At 37.8% G+C, this 18,778-nt stretch overlaps 1 protein-coding gene across 1 annotated transcript; it reads right to left on the reverse strand.

Annotated features, from left to right (window-relative positions):
* Positions 1 to 361: 361 nt before the first annotated feature.
* Positions 362 to 11,280, reverse strand: LOC131628835 (uncharacterized). The gene is made up of 8 exons (XM_058899644.1): positions 11,177 to 11,280; positions 10,548 to 11,083; positions 5,541 to 5,740; positions 4,550 to 5,447; positions 4,343 to 4,441; positions 3,939 to 4,252; positions 2,496 to 3,851; positions 362 to 1,687 (listed from the first exon to the last, which is right to left on the reverse strand). Exons 1-8 carry the CDS (start codon positions 11,278 to 11,280, stop codon positions 362 to 364), a joined length of 4,833 nt encoding a protein of 1,610 aa, XP_058755627.1.
* Positions 11,281 to 18,778: the final 7,498 nt, after the last annotated feature.

Raw genomic sequence — 18,778 nt, forward strand, 5'->3', positions numbered from 1 at the left:
AAATGGTCTCCATCTTGTACAACTTCATGTCCGATTCAGGTTGCTCTAAACTCCTTCACTTGGCACCATCAAGTTGCGTCTCGCATTTTTCTTCAGTTGTGCCAACTTTCACAGGTGCCCCGGAAGCCATTTAGGGTGCGTATTTCTCCTTTTTCACCTACATTCTCACGATTCTTTTCTCTGGAATTACACTCATCTTGGTACACAAAACACTTAAAGCACACAAAAAACAAGGAAAACAAAAACAGAAATAACAAAAACAGAAATAACATGAAATAACTTAAAATGAAAGACCCTCCCCCACACTTGGACTTAACATTGTCCTCAATGGATAAGCAAGCATAAGGGAGACTTACAGAGCTCACTGAGGCGGAGGTGGAGGATACGGAAATTGCAACATCATGCGTTGCATCATTTCCTGAATGTTATAAATAGTAGTCCCTTGTCGGGTCTGCTCCTTTCCTTGGCGGGTTTGCTCTAGGCCTTGCCTTAATAGCTCCTTGCCTTGGCGGGTTTGTTCCGCCCTCAGGTACTCGATCTCAGAATGCATCCACCCCCATTGGTCTTGTGGCATTTGAGATGTGCCCTCACCAAATCCACTTGGAGGTGGACCTGTTTGTTCAGCTTCCTCCTGATACTCCGTGTCATCATCTTCACCACCTGCATCCAAAAATTCCAAATCCATGTCACCTTCCCCAGTTGGGGTGGTGCTAGTATACAACCAGTTAGCCCTATCATAAATAGACACACGGTTAGGATTAGGTAATTCTAAAATATGAGCCCCATGAATCATTAAGGAATAAGTTTGGGGTTGTACATAGATCATTCCTTGCTTAATCATAGCAACCATATCAATTTTTAAAATACGCGGATTTATCTCTGGAAGATTCCGCAGCTCTGCACCATACCCCAAACCGTCCGCTAAAGCGGTAACAATACGACCAACAGAAATATCACCGGATTTATCCCTACTCACCTTTTTCAAATGATCCGCTATGAAAGCGGCCGCATTTAGCGGTTTTTGCTCAGCCATACAATATAAGAAATATAACTCCCGAATGGAAACTACGCCCGGGCTATATCCTCTACCAAAGAGAGTATATGCCAGAGCCTTTTGGGCATATCGGAAGCAAGGGTTTTGGATGCTTGTAGCTTTTGCCCCTTTAGGACAATAAGATTCTCTACCGGTGATGGCTATCCAAAATGTTTCGGGGTTAAAAGAGTTCGGTGCTCGCCCCGCACCCGAACTCGGTACTCTTAAAGCTTCCCCAAAATCCTCCAAGGTTAATTCATGATCAATATCAAACATTCGGAATTTTAACGTCCCGTAATGCTCGGGTTCCAACCTGTTCGTTTTCAGTTTCATCTCAAATTGAAGAGTGCTCAGAAATTCATATGTTAATCGTTCAAAAGTAGGGGCCTCAAACTGAATCAATCTTAACAAACCTAAAGCATGGAACATACGATGAATCTCAGTTTTGATTCCTAGACTTTCAGTAGTTGTATCGCAAACATACCTTGTCGGTAAAATCTTCCTACGAAGATGAGCATTATACCTCTCTCGGTGAGTGTCCTTCCGGAAAGTTATTCCATGGTTGTTCCCCTCTCTTCGCGCTCTTTGTGCGGGTCTAGATGTCCCAGCAGTGTGTCTTCTTGGTACAGCTTTCCTTGGAGGCATCCTTGCAACCTACAAAAAATCAAAAACAGAAACCTACGGTGAAAGCAAAAATAAATTAGAGATTAGTGATTTGGATGATGAGAGGAAGAACTTTTGTGAAGACGGATTGCGAATTGATGAAGATTTGAGGGAGAACTTGGAGTTTTTGTGTGTGGGTTTAATGGAGGCTAGGGTTGGGGATGAAGAAGATGGAAGAAGAGTGAAAGAGAGAGATGAATAATAGTGGAGAAAGAGATAAAAATCTGATGTGTAATTGGGTGGTTTAAGAGAAAAAAAATTTAAAACAAAAGGGGCCCACCATGGAAAAACGAAATTTGGGGAAAATTTTTGCGTTCTGGCCTGACACGGCCGTGTCCCACGACACGGGTGCCCGTGTCAGGACTCTGGTCCTTGCAAAATGTAATTTTTCAAAAATTCTTCTTCAGGCCTTGTGACACGGCCGTGTTTCATGACACGGGTGCCCGTGTCACAACTCTGTTTTCATCCAATCCATTTTTTTCATTCCTCTTTTCCTAGGGTCTGTGACACGGCCGTGTCCCATGACACGGGTGCCCGTGTCACACCTCTGGTTTCCTCAAATCTTGTTTTTTCTCCACCCGCTTATTGCTCCGTGAAACACATTGTTTGTACCTATGTAATTAAAGAAAGAAAAACACATAAAACAGTTAAAAATAAATCCCGTGGGTTGCCTCCCACGAAGCGCTTCGTTTAACGTCGCATGGCTCGACGGCTGTTAATCTCATCGTTCGAAACGAACAACTTCAATCCTCCCACCCGGTTGACCTTGGTAATATGGTTTGAGCCGGTGCCCATTCACCTTGAAAATATCCCCATTCGCTTGATTTTTGATTTCTATAGCTCCATGAGGAAAAACTTTATGAACCGTAAACGGTCCCGACCACTTTGATTTCAACTTTCCTGGTAAGAGTTTCAACCTTGAGTTGTATAAGAGAACTTGTTGTCCCTCCCAGAACTCCTTATGTTGGATTCTCCCATCATGCCACCTTTTTGTTTTCTCTTTATAGATCTTCGCATTTTCATAAGCTTGGTTTCGGAATTCTTCTAACTCGTGGAGTTGAAGAAGTCTAGAGCTTGCCGCTTTAGATTGATCCATATTAAGAAACTTCGATGCCCAAAATGCCTTATGTTCTAATTCCAAAGGCAAATGGCACGCTTTCCCATACACAGGTTGATACGGTGACATTCCGATTGGTGTTTTGAAAGCTGTCCTGTATGCCCACAGTGCATCATCCAGCTTGATAGCCCAATCCTTCCGAGAGGCACTCACCGTCTTTTCCAGAATTTGCTTGAGTTGCCTGTTTGAAACTTCAACCTGTCCACTTGTTTGAGGATGATAAGCTGTGGCTATCTTGTGTTTCACATTGTATTTTTGGAGTAACCGTTCCATGAGATGATTCAAGAAGTGCGTTCCTTCATCACTTATGAGAGCTCTCGGTACTCCAAATCTAGCAAAGATATTTTCTTTCAAAAACTTCACCATAACCTTGGCATCGTTTGTCGGTAGAGCAACAGCCTCGACCCATTTTGACACATAATCCACAGCTACTAGAATATAATTTTTTCCAAATGAAGGTGGAAATGGTCCCATGAAGTCTATACCCCAAACATCGAACAACTCCACTTCCAACATTGAGTTCTGAGGCATCTGGTTTCTTTTGGATATGTTCCCTGTCCTCTGACACTTGTCACAATTTCTCACAAGCTCTTGAGCGTCCTTAAACACAATTGGCCAGTATAAACCTGATTGCAGAATCTTAGCTGCTGTTCGATCACCACTGAAATGTCCCCCATAGTCCGAAGCATGACATGCTATCAACACTTCTTCTTGCTCTATCTCAGGTACACATCTTCTGATCAAACCATCCACTCCTCTTTTATATAGGAACGGATCGTCCCATAGATAAAACCTGCAGTCATGAACAAACTTTTTTCTTCTATTAGAGTCAAAGTCGTCGGGGATGATACCACCGACAATATAGTTTGCATAATCTGCGAACCAAGGTACACCAGTCACTGACAGGATGTGTTCATCGGCGAAATCATCCTTGATTGGGCGCTTTTCTACTGTCTCGTCTATTGGTGTCATTCGAGATAAGTGGTCAGCTACGGTGTTTTCACACCCCTTCTTGTCTCGAATTTCAACATCAAACTCCTGAAGGAGTAAGATCCACCTCAAAAGTCTTGGCTTAGAGTCCCGTTTAGCAAAGAGATACTTCAAAGCAGAATGGTCAGTATAAACGATGACTCTAGACCCCAACAGATATTTCCTGAATTTATCGAAGGCATAAACAACAGCTAGCAACTCCTTCTCGGTAGTCGCATAATTAATCTGTGCGGGGTTCAAAACATGACTAGCATAATATATAACATGAAGCAATTTCTCTCTCCTCTGTCCTAATACTGCCCCTACAGCAATATCGCTTGCGTCGTACATGATCTCAAAAGGTAGAGACCAATCAGGGGCTACAACAATGGGTGCTGAGACTAATTTCTTCTTAATTGTCTCAAAAGCTACCGCACATTCGTCATCAAAAGTGAAAGTTTTATCCTTAACTAAAAGAGTAGTTAAGGGTTTTGCAATTTTTGAAAAGTCTCTTATGAACCTACGGTAAAACCCCGCATGTCCTAAGAAACTTCTGATACCTTTTTCGTTCATCGGTGGTGGCAGATTTGAGATGACTTCAACCTTCGCTTGGTCCACTTCGATTCCTTTATAGGAAATCTTGTGTCCAAGAACTATTCCTTCACGGACCATAAAATGGCATTTTTCCCAATTCAAGATCAAATTGGTCTGTTGACATCTTTCTAAAACAAGAGCAAGGTTAGTTAAGCAATTGTCAAATGACTTACCAAAGACTGAAAAATCATCCATGAAGACCTCCATGTGTTTTTCAAGCATATCGTCAAAAATCGCTTGCATGCATCTTTGAAAAGTGGCCGGAGCATTACATAATCCGAATGACATCCTTCTGTAGGCAAAAACACCAAATGGACATGTAAAAGCGGTCTTCTCTTGGTCTTCTGGTGCAACTGCAATCTGATTATATCCAGAGTACCCGTAGAGGAAACAATAGTAATCATGTCCCGCTAACCTCTCCAACATCTGGTCAATAAAAGGTAATGGGAAGTGATCTTTTCTGGTTGCTAGGTTCAATCTCCGGTAGTCAATGCATACTCTCCACCCTGTGACAGTCCTTGTGGGGATAAGCTCATTCTTCTCATTTTTTATTACAGTTGTTCCTCCCTTTTTGGGCACAACATGAACCGGGCTTACCCAATCACTATCAGATATCGGGTAAATCATCCCAGCATCTAAAAGTTTCACAACTTCTTTTCTCACAACCTCTTTCATTGCTGGATTCAGACGCCGCTGAGGTTGGACCACTGGCTTGTGATCATCTTCCATGAGGATTTTGTGCATGCACATTGTAGGACTGATCCCTTTTAAATCTTCAATAGACCACCCCATGGCACTTTTATGTTTCTTTAACACTTCTACTAGCTTAAGTTCCTGCAACCGTTCAAGGTGCGATTTTATAATGGCCGGACATCTACTTTCAGCATCAAGGAAAACATATTTTAAATTCTCCGGGAGTTGTTTTAATTCAGCCCCCTTCTTAGGTTCCTCCTTCTTTCCTTCAACTAAAGGTTGTCTAAGATCCTCCCCCCGGTTTTGTCTAGAACTTTTGAATATGGGACTTGCTTCCATCATAGTCACTACTTCCACTTCTCTTTCATCAGCAGCTTCCTCTTTATCGCAAACAGACGAGCTCAACACTTTTTCCAAGGGTAATTGTTGTATGTTCAAAGAATTCTCATTAGTACAGATTTAATCAATCACCTCAATATGTTGACTAGTTGCTATATCATCCTTGTACTTCATGGTGTTGCGCACATCAATCTTTAACTCTTCATCATAAACTTTCAGAGTCATTGTGCCTTCTTCAATGTCTATCAAACATCTCCCTGTCTCTAGAAATGGCCTTCCCAAAATAATAGGGATCTCCTCATCTTCTGGCATCTCTAGAATTACAAAATCCACTGGGAACACAAATTTGTCAATTTTCACAAGCACGTTGTTATACCCCAAAATTTGCCCACATATTTTTCAAGAAAACTCCAATCTGAAAATTAAAAGTCTCATATAATTATGGATTATTTCAACAAATATCCTAACATATGAAACACTTAGTTTTTAGAATTTTTCTTATACAGTAAATTGGTCTGCAGTTGAATTTATTCTTACGCAAACGCCAAATACTGTTTATTACTTCACACATGCTATTTATTTATTTACAGATAAATAGTACTGACACAATTGGTACAGAGTTAAATCTTTTTGCAGGCGCAGAATCAGGAAACTCAGACTGTACTGGTAACAAGTAGATTATTATTATCTTTTGTTTCCCACTAGTTTTTGTACTATATTCCATTATTTTCAAAAATCTTTTCAAATCTCTTTTTCAAAAATCAAATCTCTCTTTTTCCCAACACTATCATCCACTTTCTTTCAAATCTTACTTCCACTCAAATTTTCCTTTCGTACGGAATCACATCATTCCCCAACGTCTCTATCCTTCTTTCCATTATATAAATACCTCTCATTTTCTTCCATAAAATCTCACATCAAATTCCAACTCATCTTTCAAATTCCTACCTCATATCTATTTTCTCTTCTTCCCTGACAAGAATGGCAAAGTGGATAGAGACACTGTTTCTTACAGTCATCACCATTGCTACGGTGATCATGACTTTCTTCTGCCTACATAGTCCTGAAGAGTGTGGACCTGCAATGGTTGCACTCCCAATCATCTACATGTTATTGTTCATAGCATGGATCATTAACCGTCATTCCTGAAATTTGCCGTATTTCTTATTTCTTAAATGTACCGTTTATTCGTCGTACTGTTCAATATAGTATGTGATATTTGTACTGTCAGTATTAAATGTTGTACTATTTGTCATAATATTGCTTAATTACTAAGATAATATTTTGTGTGTTTTCTGCCAGTCAAATATTCCTATTTCTGTGCATTAAATGATTTTCAGGGTTATTATCGGTAATTTTGCCCGCATACCGTAAATATTAGTTATTTATTATGTCTATGTTTTTAACAGGTCATGTAAATAAACTTTCATTTTTCACATAAAACATAAAACAAAAACAAACAAAAAAAAGAAAATTAACTTTGACTGTTGATTTTTCACTCTAACTGCTACCTGAACAGTCAGTCGACAGCCAAACTGCTGGCAGTACAATTCTCAGTGTTTTGTACCATCAATCAAATCAATCTTTCACAATTCAAAATTCCAAGATCTTTTGTGCTAAAAGTCTTCTGAATATCACGCGATTAGCAGAAACTCAACACTGCACAAAAATCAGGTACGCTTAACTGTCTCCTACATAAACAATCCCTAATCAGGGTTTTTCTTGTTTTTACAGGAGCAACAAGTTTTTGAGAGCTCAAATGGATTTCATACACATCCATATATCTCAAAGTACCATCATACAAATTTTCAAACTTCAATTCACTCAGACGCACCGTCAGCAGCTCAAACAGTCAACAGACGACCCGTTTGACCAAAAAAGTCAACAGACTGTCAAAAATGAATTTTTTTGTCAAAGTCCATATTTTGTCAAAGGATTCATCATTTGATCATTGGATGATCATAATTCATCAAGAAAAGATCAAAAATCAACAAAACCCTAAGATTCAAAATTAGGGTTTTTGCCTGAAAAGTCAACTCAACTTTGACTGATCATAACTCTCTCATCCTTCATCCAAAAAATTCAAACCAAAGCTCATCTTGAAGGAAATTCAATTATCTTTCAAATGCCATTGATCCCATGGTCATTGGATTCACCATTTGAAAAATATGATCAAAGACATTACAGGTCATTTTCAAAGTCAACAAAAAGACACTTTTTTCAAAAGGACACACAAGGAGCATCAAAAATAATTTTGACATGAGACCAAAGACATTGGTTAGAGGACTCTTTGAGGTTTCCAAAAAGTGCAAGATCTCCTTCATATGACAAAAATTGAAGGATTTACACCTTGTTGAAGTTGGCTAAATTTTGGGAAAATACATGAAATCAACATTGCTCAAAAATGTATTTTTTCCAAATGGGGCCAAGTTTTCAGCATTCAAACATCATTTCCATGATGTTATGGGCCTCCCACGACCAAGACTAAGCCCACACCTTTTTTTATCCATTTTTGGCATGATTTTATCTTACTTTAAGATTAAAATTAAAAGGAAAATGCATGGATAATGGTTAGCTTACAAATCAAGCATGACTCACCTCAAAGAATCTTCATCTTTCTGCAGAGAATTGAAGGGCAAGGCAGGTGCATTGAAGGCAAGATGACTTGGTCAAGAATTCAAGGATTTTAATATTAAAAAACCAAAGTTTCAACAAAGGCAACTAAAGACACTTCTTAGCTTCAATTGTAAGCACTCAATGCTTATAAATAAGCTATCATAGTTCAGTAACAAAAAAGAGGCGAGTTCAGAAGCATACATAAGCTCATAACACTTGTAATCACTTGAAAAAAATTCAAAGAAAACTCAAATTCGAATTTGTAATTTCAGTCCATTTCAATACAAACTAAGCATTCATACACCAGCTTCCTTGAACATCACTGAAACTATCCCAATCAGTTACAAGCCTTGAAGCTCACTGAATCGAGCTATACAGGTCCAAATTTGTTCAAACTAAAATCATTTCGTATCTGGTTATTCACACATGTTTAACAAGATGTAGACATACTATTAAGTTTGGTTTGAAGTGTAGATCATTTCTGGAAACTTAATTGAAGTTTGGCCAGGTATAAACGAAACTACCATTTTAGGGTTCATAGCTTCAAAATTAGGGCTTTCAAAATTAGGCCAAATTACAAGTTCTAAATAGCACCATTAGGTTCGTATGGATCAGACGAATTGAATGGTATCCTCGCGCCAAATTTCTCTGCACGTTTACCCCTATTCGCTATTTTGCAGGTTTGAGGTTCATCAATTACAGCGCATGTTTCATAAAAGCGCTGTAAAAACCCCTGGCTGAAGGTTGAAGACGATGAGGTGTCTCCCCCTCATTGGTTCAGCAGCGCGCGTACCTTTTTTAAATTTTCCTCTAATTCTGTGCTTTGCAGGTGCAACGTGTCCCATGAGCCTCAATTTCTGGACCACTTGATTTCATTTAATGAGTCATCCAACGCTCCAGATCACGCGTGCACATCATACTCCCTCATAAATTTCCACACAGGATCAGTATCCTTTTATTTTCTATTTTATTTTCTATTTTATTTTAATTTCTTTGTTAAATTAATTAAAAATAGTTTTAAAAATCCAAAAAATACACAAAAAATATTTTTAGACTTCTAAAATAATATATTATTTTCTGAAATAAAAATATTTTATTTTTCTTTAAAATTTCAATATTTTGCATAATTAATTAGTATATATTTATATATTTGCTTTTTAATTATTCTAACCAATCAAAAAATCATAAAAAATTGTTCTTTATATTAAATATTGTTTATATATTATAAACTAATTTTGTACATATTTTGAATAATTTTCTCTTTAAGTTTTAATTATTTGTATAATTATTTGTATAATTATGTTTTAATTAACTTAAATCAATTTCAAATCCATTCCAAAAATTCCAAAAAAAAATAGTTTTGTTTTAAAATTAATTGACAAATATTTTGTACATATTTTAAACTTAATTTCTAGGTTTAAATATATTTTCATCTTTTTTTCTTCATTTTAATTTAATTAATCATGCATTAATTATAATTAAAATCAATCATAAAAAATCCAAAAAACAGGCTTTTTATTTTCCTTGCAATTTAAATTCCTAGATAAATGTATAGGATATCAAATTCATGTAAATAGGCTAGTTTACATTTCCTGCGCAATCGATGTAATAGCGTAGATTTACTTTCCGCACTTTACATTTCCGTATTTTAATTTCCAGCACATATAAACTGCGTGTATGTCAAAGATAAAATTGAACCGTTAGATCACTAACTTCAAAGATAAAATATCTGAATACAAACACAATCACACTTGCACCTCTTAAGGTAATCCCTTCTCATTCTTTTCAAAATCAAAGTCAAAATTCCACTGTTTTGAGTACAAAATCGAACCTTGCGTTTATATCCGGTGAAAGGATAGATTTTTAAAGGAAATAGGATAAAGACCTTACAACTCAGGGTAGACCTCCTAGTTTGCTTGCTCAAATCAAAACAAACAAAATTCTCATACACTGTTGTTTTTCAAAACAAAACTTTCAAAAAAGACAATACTTTGTATACATCCAAACACGGATTATTACAAAGTTAACGTTCTTTTCAAAACATCTTTCGAAAGATAAACAAGCATTTTGTATACATCCACACACGGATCATTACAAAATTCAATTTACAAAAGTATTTGAAGCCACATATGAGCATTCTAAAACAATTGAAAAGTGATCGAAAAACAAGTGAGCTAAGCAAACTTAAGAGCCCATGGATAACCATGGATACAAAGGGTGCTAACACCTTCCCTTTGTATAACCTACCCCCTTACCCAGAATTTCTTAAAGGTCTTTTTTCTGTTTCTTTTATAAACCTTTCCTTAATTGGATAAAATAAAAGGTCGGTGGCGACTCTGTGAATTTTCAAAATGCGAAAGCATTAAGCGATAAAAAAGAGTCAGTTCACGTATCTCTACAGAACAGAGGTATGGCCCGGGATTAAAAAAATCGGAGGTCCACACACGTCTTCTACTATCCCATAAGGTCTTTTAACAGAGTGGTCAGCAAACTAGAGTGTCATTCTTGTATCTTGTACATTACCTATCCCCAACCTCTTGTAGATAGACAACGGCATAAGGCTCACACTTGCTCCCAAATCAATTAGAGCTTTCTTGAATGACCTATCCCCAATTGTACAAGGAATAGTCACGGAACCCCGATCTTGCTTTTTCACCGGAATCTTCATACCCTGCAAAATAGCACTACACGTTTCGGTTAGAATAATAGGGTCACGATCGACGGTTCTTTTCTTGGCAATGATGTCCTTCATAAATTTTGCATAAGTAGGCATTTGTTCTAATGCCTCCAAGAATGGAATATTAATCTCCAACTTCTTGAACATCTCCAATAACTTTTCAAAATTCTTCTCATGTTGCCCTTTTTTCTTGTTCCTTATCGGAAACGGAAGTTTTACTGCCGGCTTTTGTTTTTGTTCAACCACCTTCTCTTTTGGTGTTGGTTCCATCACCACCACTTCCTCAGCTTCTACCTCATTTTCTCTTATCTCTAAGTCTACCTCCAACAATGGTTCCTCTTCCTCGTCATTATTTTCAACTACACCTTTCCCTTTACCGCTCCTAGTAACAATAGCGCTCACATTATTATGATCTTTAGGATTGGTAACTGTGGCACTTGGTAAAGCGCCCGACTGTTGAGTGTTTGCTAACTACTGTGCTATCTGACTCATTTGAATCTCCATATTTTTAATGGAGGAACCCGTATTCCGGAAATTACTCCTCGTTTCTTCTTGAAGCTGAGAGCTTTGAGCTGCCATTTTTTCGATGGCAATCTCCCAATCTGCTTTTCTGGGGGCTTGTTGCTGAGGTTGTTGATAATATTGTTGAGGAGGTCTATACTTTTGCTGCGACTGTTGACCTTGATATGGAAGAACCCCTTGTTTAGGAGCACTCCCTGGTTGGTCCTTCCATGAAAAATGAGGTCCTCCACATATTTCACACCCTACCTGTTGACTTGCTTGAGCCGGTTGAACTTGTGCTACTGTTTGTTTTTCAAGACCCATCTGTTTCAATCTCCGCTCAACTTCCGCAGCTACCTGATCTTCAATTTTCACAACTTGCGTGGACAATTTCATATCCACTAATCCTTCAGGTTGGCTAACACTACGGTCATATAACTCCAAGTGTTCATTGGCCGCAATAGCTTCTATGATTTTTTTAACACCAGTGGCTGTTGAAAAGTTGGATGAGCCACCAGATGCTGTGTCAATCAGTTGCTTAGTCTTCATTTTAAGACCATTCAGAAAATTCTGCATTTGTTCAGTGACATCCATGTTGTGAGTTGGGCATGCCACCAATAACCTCTTGAATCTCTTATAAGCATCTCCAAGTGATTTTCCTTCCTTCTGTTTAAAATTAACAATATCATACCTCTTACGGATATAAACAGCAGCAGGGAAATACTCATTCAGAAAGGTAGACTCCATTTGTTGCCATGTGGTAATACTCCCAGCAGGTAATGAGTATAACCATTCTTCAGCGTCATCAGCTAACGTGAATGGAAACATAACCAATTTCTTGGCTTCTTCAGAGTGTCCTTCTATCTTCAGAGATGTTGTCATAGTAAGAAACCTTTGCAAATGCTTATTAGCATCTTCATTTATTCTTCCTGAAAATGGTTTCTTCTCCAGTTGTCGAATTGTTGCTGGGTGTAGCTGAAAGTTAGCAACGTCGACTGGTTGATTTACAATTGTCATTCGTCCAGCTGGAGCATTTCCTCCACCATAATGACCTAACAGCCTTTCTACGGGAGCTGCCATTGTTTCAGCCTCCGAATCTGAATGCTCAGAATGAATAGAGAGGATTTCCTCGTTATCAGATTTCGAAGCTGTCAGAATGTCTTCTAACGCTTCCAGTCGCTCTTGCTTTGCTTTTCGAAGTCTAGCTCGTAGTGATTGTTCTGGCTCTGCGTCAAAAAGAAATTCTGCTGAGGCCTTACCTCGCATAAAAATATTAGACGATTTGTTAGTGATAAGCAAATGAAATATTAGAAAAATAAAATAACAAAAAAAATAATTTTAGTTGCAGAGCAACAAAAATTCAATTGAACTATTCTTCAACTTATAATTTGGCAGTCCCCGGCAAAGGCGCAAAAAACATGACCGGTAAAATAGCAAGTGTAGATGTAGTAATAAGTGGATTAATTTTCCCAAGTATCGAACTCGCGGACTGCGTAGGAATTATACGTTTTAGAATAGTGCAATGGAATAAAAAGTCATCGGGGTATTTGAGTTTGATTATTTAATTGAAATAACAGCTTAAGTAAAATAAAGTGCTTAAATGTTTTGACTAATGAAAAAGTATGAAACTAGTTAGGATGGATGTATGAATTGCTCTGTAATGAAATAATTACCAATTAACAGGTTGACTTTAGAGATTCTCGACTATTGACACCGAACATTGATTTCCCTAATTCCTTAGTGAAAACTTCTTGAGATTAAAACCCTCTTTTAATTCCTTAACAAGATAATTATATCTCAAGATTCTAAAAGACATAGCCCGGATAATTTGATCGCTATGCATCAAACCCTTATTCCTAAGTGATTCTTAATTATAGCGTTATGATTAAAAAAGCATTGAGGTCGTTTGTCCGACAAACCCCAACCGTAAATCAACACATATATTTTCCAATATATAGAAGCAATAAGAACTTTTAATCATAAACTGAATTTCATAAAGATAATCCGAAAATAACGGTAGAGATTATTCATTACATCGCATAATCCAGGGACATCAATCCTAACAAGTAAAAGTTTAGTTACTCATGGCAATTGTTAACATAACAATGATTAAAGATGAAGACATTACAATTGGTTGACTCGGAATTGATCTTCAATCGCGGATGCTCTTGAAGAGTTCTTCGCCTCAAGCCCTAGTGCTCTCAATCCTCTTTTCACGTTTTCAGACTATCCAAAAGTGCTTTTTTCCTTCCCAAACGGTGACTAAATAACTCTCAGCAAATATTCTCTTCTGAAAATTCCATTATGCCCCTCCTTAAGTGACAAAGTCCAAAGATTTAAAACACAATTTTTTTCTGCGCACACGTCTGACACGGCCGTGTCATGGGACACGGGTGGCCGTGTCAGACTTCTGACTTCATGGTTCCAAGATTTTGCAATATTTTCCTTCAGCAAGTGTGACACGGCCGTGTCACAGGACACGGGTGGCCGTGTCACAACTCTGTCTCGCCAAAAACTACCTTTCCTTGACTTGAATCGTGCCCTGTTCCTGCAACACTTAAACACTACCAGTACAAGATCAAAAGCAAGAGAAAAACCAAAAAAACTAGAAAAGATAACACATCAAACTCAAATATGAAACTAAGCAAAATTAACAAGAACAAGACTAAAATGACTTAAATTACCACCGGATGAAGTGTTTTTCCATTGATCAGAACATAGAAACGAGGTGAAATTGGTGGCCGATCAACTGTTAAGATAAGATTTGAAACTATAAAGCACATATCCCATGATCAATCTAGTTTATCCTGTAAGTAACCAAAAAATCTTTATTTTTTGAAGACTAGCGCTTGTTTACCAATTTTCTCAATAAACAAATTTGCACGCCCTTTTGAACTAGTTATAAACTCTTTATGCTTATATCGTTTGTTACGGAATTCTCCATTATCTTTTTCGTATTTCACTTTGTTGCATGAGACTTAGGATTGTAAAAATAGCCACAAACAACGAACAAATACCTAGGAGAAGACGTGTTAGGAGCATGGAAAGTCAAAGTCAGCCAACTAATTAAAATTCTCCTAACAATAATCAAATATCACCCCTATTATCTTTGATAGGGGGAATCACGGTTTTAGCACATGTGTCGGATGCTATACCATCTTCAACAAGTTCGATGTTGGCGCAATCAAACACTCAGGGCGGTCTTATTCTAACATACATAGGACCCTAGGGTCAACCAGGGACCTCCCCACCAATAGGAAATGTCTCCCAAAGGCATTTAGGGCCTCTAGGTTTTTCCTTGCCGTTGAATGGTCGAGAACACCCTTATGGCATGCGAACCACGTTTATCACAATTTACATAATTCCACTTTGACATATTCAGAACCTTGAATGGATGTAACTTCCCCATTACAAGATTCTAGCTCTGCTGTTAATAATCAGGGTCGAGTAAGCCAGCCCTTTGGGGCAGGATTTTTTTCCCAAATGCCAAATTTTACGAATAACTCTGCGGCAGTTATTAGGAAGCAAATGGACGAAAGTAACCATGACATAGTCCAAATGCTTCCACAAACAATGGATACGATCTTCAGCCTTTTGATCCAAAACACTACTCAAGCAAACCAACAAATGATAGCGTAAATGATGCGCCTTGCACAATTGTTTGGTGTGCCACAACCTCCCCTACAACCCCAAAAGGATTGAGTAAGAGATAATCAGGGGAAATGGTCAAAGAGAGCCCAACAATAAACCAAAATCAGAGAAATACACCACTCCCAAACTTGGTAAACCAGGGGGGTTGTCGAACCACCAAGGGTCGAACCTCCTAGCAAGAGCAATAAATCCCAAGAGAGAGAGAGAGAGAGAGCCTCAGGTAGTAATGGTGGATAGAAACCACAATGCTGACGAAGTTATTCAATAGATTTGACATGATCATATGGCAGCAAACAACAATTTGACAACCATGGTCGAAAGAATCATGGCTCAAAATGGTGTGAATGTCTTCACATGCCAAATTAAATTTCCCCTCTGAACAAATACATCCTTCAGTCAGATGTATCCCCTAGGTGGAAGGTTCCCAAGTTCACCAAATTCTTTGGGGACACTACATAATTAACTGTCGAACATGTGGCTAGGTACTTATTAGAAGCAGGAGAAATGGTTGCAAATGAAAACTTTAGAATTAAGTACTTCCCGAGTTCATTAAAAAAAATGCTTTCACTTGGTTCACTATGTTTCCAGCCAATTCGATTCATGACTGGGCACAATTAGAAAGATTGTTCCATGAACAATTCTACATGGGGCAAACCAAGACCAGTTTGAAATGATTGGCAAGTGTAAAGCGAAAATTCATAGAGTCAATAGATTATTATCTAAACAGGTTTTGATTGCTTAAGTTTAGATGCTTTACCCAAGTGCCTGAGCATGAATTAGTCAAAATGGGCGCAAGTGGTTTGGATTATTCTATTAGGAAGAAACTAGACATATAACACTTGCGAGATATGGCCCAATTGGCCGATAGGGTTCGACTGATAGAGCGCCTAAAAGTAGAAAAGGCAGAGCAAGTAAGAATAATAGAAAAGAAAGAATAGTCTATGTCGAATATGATGAAGGAGAACAAGGGTGATATGAAGAGCGTTTCGATGTAGATGAAGGTGACATAGACCTTGCCGAACTTAAGCAAGGACCCCCTTATCTATGTAGGGCTTAGCACCTTCAAATGGTAAAAATCCGGTCAAACCAGATAAGGGAGATAGATTTCCCAAGAAAATATATACTTTCTACGTCACAAAAATGTGACAAAATTTTTTATTTATTAGTTAAAGATGGAAAAATGATAGTGCCTCCAAGTGCTAAAATACCCCCTTTGAAACAAAGGAAAAAGAGAGGTTTTTGTAAATACCAAAACTTTTTGGGCCATAAAACATCTCAATGTTTTCTTTTCAGGGATCTTGTTCAAAAGGCAATTGCTGAAGGAAGGTTGAAGTTTGGGGAAAAATCAAAGACCCAAATGAAGATAGATGCTAACCCTCAATAAGTAGTAGGTCCACTATGCTGAGCCATATGAAATTAACATGGTTGCGGTCACTGATGATTTCGACCAGAAGATGGTTATGGTCGAAGCCAAGGGTGTTGCACAAGGAACTGCTGAAGGTTCCAACCAAGTGGTAAAGACAAAAGAACTTGTTGATAGTTTTAGGAAAGCTGATGAAGTAACTAAGGCTACTGAAGGCCTCTTGGTGAAGTTGCAAGACATGGGCATCACTGAAGATGCAGGCCTCAAAGTCAAAATGGTCGAAATTTCCCAGAAAGATGAGGTGGAAATAGGCAAGGAGGCCAAAAGACAAGAGAAGTATAACCATGTGGAGTTCCCAAAGAAAGCTGAGAGTCTGCTTGAATTTCTTTATAGATGCTTGAAAAAGAAGTATGAGTTTATGCTTTGTCCAAGATGCAGCGGAGTATTTGACAAAAAGGCTGCTGAGAATATTGAGAATTATAGAAAGGTTAGGGAGAGAAGGAACCAGAGGAATTTAAATAATAAGTATACCTTCGACAAAAGGGGAGTGCCCAGAAAACAGAACCAAGGAGGCCAAAGAATGCATGCAAACAACAATCCCTCTTTTAAACTGTAGCGGGTAAAAATTGAGATCAAAGCCATTAGATTGACTCGACTCATTATTTTAGTGAAAGTCGCCACCGCACTTTATTATTTCCAAAGGAAATGGGAAAAGAGCGAGATAAAACCAAAGAAGTTTTGAAATAAAAAACCACAAAAAGCAGAGATCTTAGGTACGAGGGTTGGTTATACAAGGGAAAGGTGTTAGCACCACTCATATCTGTGGTACTCCACATGAACCGTTTTGAAAATCTGTGTAAAAATAGAGTTGTGTGCAACAAAAAGTTTTTGTTTGATTTTAAAATTATGCTTGGCAAGACATTACATCTTGTGCCTACATACCTTCTTAGTGCAATGGAGAAGTCATAGAAAATGTAGTTCAACTTAAAAGGGAAATGGTTTTAAAAAAACTGGATAGACACTTTATCGTCATAGAAGAGAATAATCAGCCAATTATCTTGAACATGATAACAAATAGATCCTTTGCATCACAAATGAAAAAGGGATCCAACTTGGATAAATCAACAATTATGCAACTAACTCATTCAAGTGGAAAAAAGGTTGAAGGTTGAGAAAACACTTAGAAGGGGGGGGGGTTGAATAAGTGGTTCTTAAAAAAGGACTTGATGAAGGAAAGATAGATAGAACACGTTTATTTTTATCCTGGTTCACCTTCTCAATAAGGCTACCTCCAGTCCACCCTTAACAAGGTGATTTGCCTCTCTCAAAGTGGACTTAATCCACTATAATTAGAACCTGATTACACTTGCATGACCAACTGGTGTGACTCACAATACAATGAACGAGTCAAACTACTGGTGACTAACAATCCTGCACAAACCAACTGTTTGTGACTAACCAACTTCTAAGACTTAACTAGTCCTATACTTCTTGAGACTCCTGGCCCAACCGGTCTCTCAAGGACTCAGTTACCACGTAACTTCTGATGATAGTGTATAGTATTGCTTCGAGAAAGCTGTAATCACAACTTTGATATTTCACTAAGATTAAGTACAAAGTAATGAAATGAGAGAATGAATATGAAAGTTAGCTTCAGCGAGTTTTTCTTCACACTAGATGATTTATCTAAGTAATGATGTTCTCGTGTGTGATTGTTCTTTTTGATTCATTCGATCATGAGTATATATATACTCAGGATTTTTGCCCGTTAACTTTAACTCCTTTTCGCAGCATTAAATGGTTTGCGTGTTGTCTCCACTTTTGTTTTCTTCCAAGTATTTACATGTGGATAGCTTCTTGAATCAACCTTGGGAATTGCACTTTTGGAGTGTTGCAGCCGTTTTACTAATGATTATGTCTTTAACGGCTTTATTTTGAATCAATCTTTGTGATCTTCTGATCAGCCTTGTACTTCAGCTTCTGTTGTAGATGTATTATTTGAATCAGTCTTCGTGATCTTCTGATCAGCTTTGTATTTCAGCTTCTGTTGTAGATGTATTCTCAGCGGTTTGGTGCAGTATCAGAAGTTGCCTTGAAGACTTGAGTATCTCTTGTATTTCTCCAGCTTTACATAAATTCCAAGTTCTAATGGTGCTGGTACTGGTACATCTTCTGAAATCAGAAATATATAATTAGAGTACCATGTTTGCTTATACAAAATTTATTTGTTTGTTATCATCAAAATACTTAAATATGATTAGAACCAAACTATGTTCTAACAATCTCCCCCTTTTTGATGATGACAAAACGTTTACGTTCTGTCCTGAAATTTTGTATATGAGAGAAATATCCTCCCCCTGAGATATGTAATCTCCCCCTGAAATAAATATTTAAAGAGAAATATAATAGATAACTTCCCTGAATAATTTTCTCCTTGACTTGATTCTTCAGAAGTTTGATGGATGTGGCTATTCATACGCGCATCTTCACAGAAGTTCAAAGAATATATATTCCTGCATTCTTTTAACAATAGAGACTTCTAGTACGCAAGTTTATCCTTGA

The sequence above is a fragment of the Vicia villosa genome, unplaced genomic scaffold, assembly GCF_029867415.1.
Source record: "Vicia villosa cultivar HV-30 ecotype Madison, WI unplaced genomic scaffold, Vvil1.0 ctg.000485F_1_1, whole genome shotgun sequence".
Taxonomy (NCBI): domain Eukaryota; kingdom Viridiplantae; phylum Streptophyta; class Magnoliopsida; order Fabales; family Fabaceae; genus Vicia; species Vicia villosa.

Excerpts from the sequence above, each read along its gene's own strand:
- LOC131628835 (XM_058899644.1), bottom strand. The coding sequence starts at position 11,280 with ATGGCAGCTCAAAGCTCTCAGCTTCAAGAAGAAACGAGGAGTAATTTC. Across the intron at positions 11,084-11,176 it reads CAAATGAGTCAGATAGCACA|GAGCGGTAAAGGGAAAGGTG; the intron begins GTAGTTAGCAAA and ends TATTGTTACTAG. Across the intron at positions 5,741-10,547 it reads CTACAAGAGGTTGGGGATAG|TGGATTTTGTAATTCTAGAG; the intron begins GTAATGTACAAG and ends TTGTGTTCCCAG.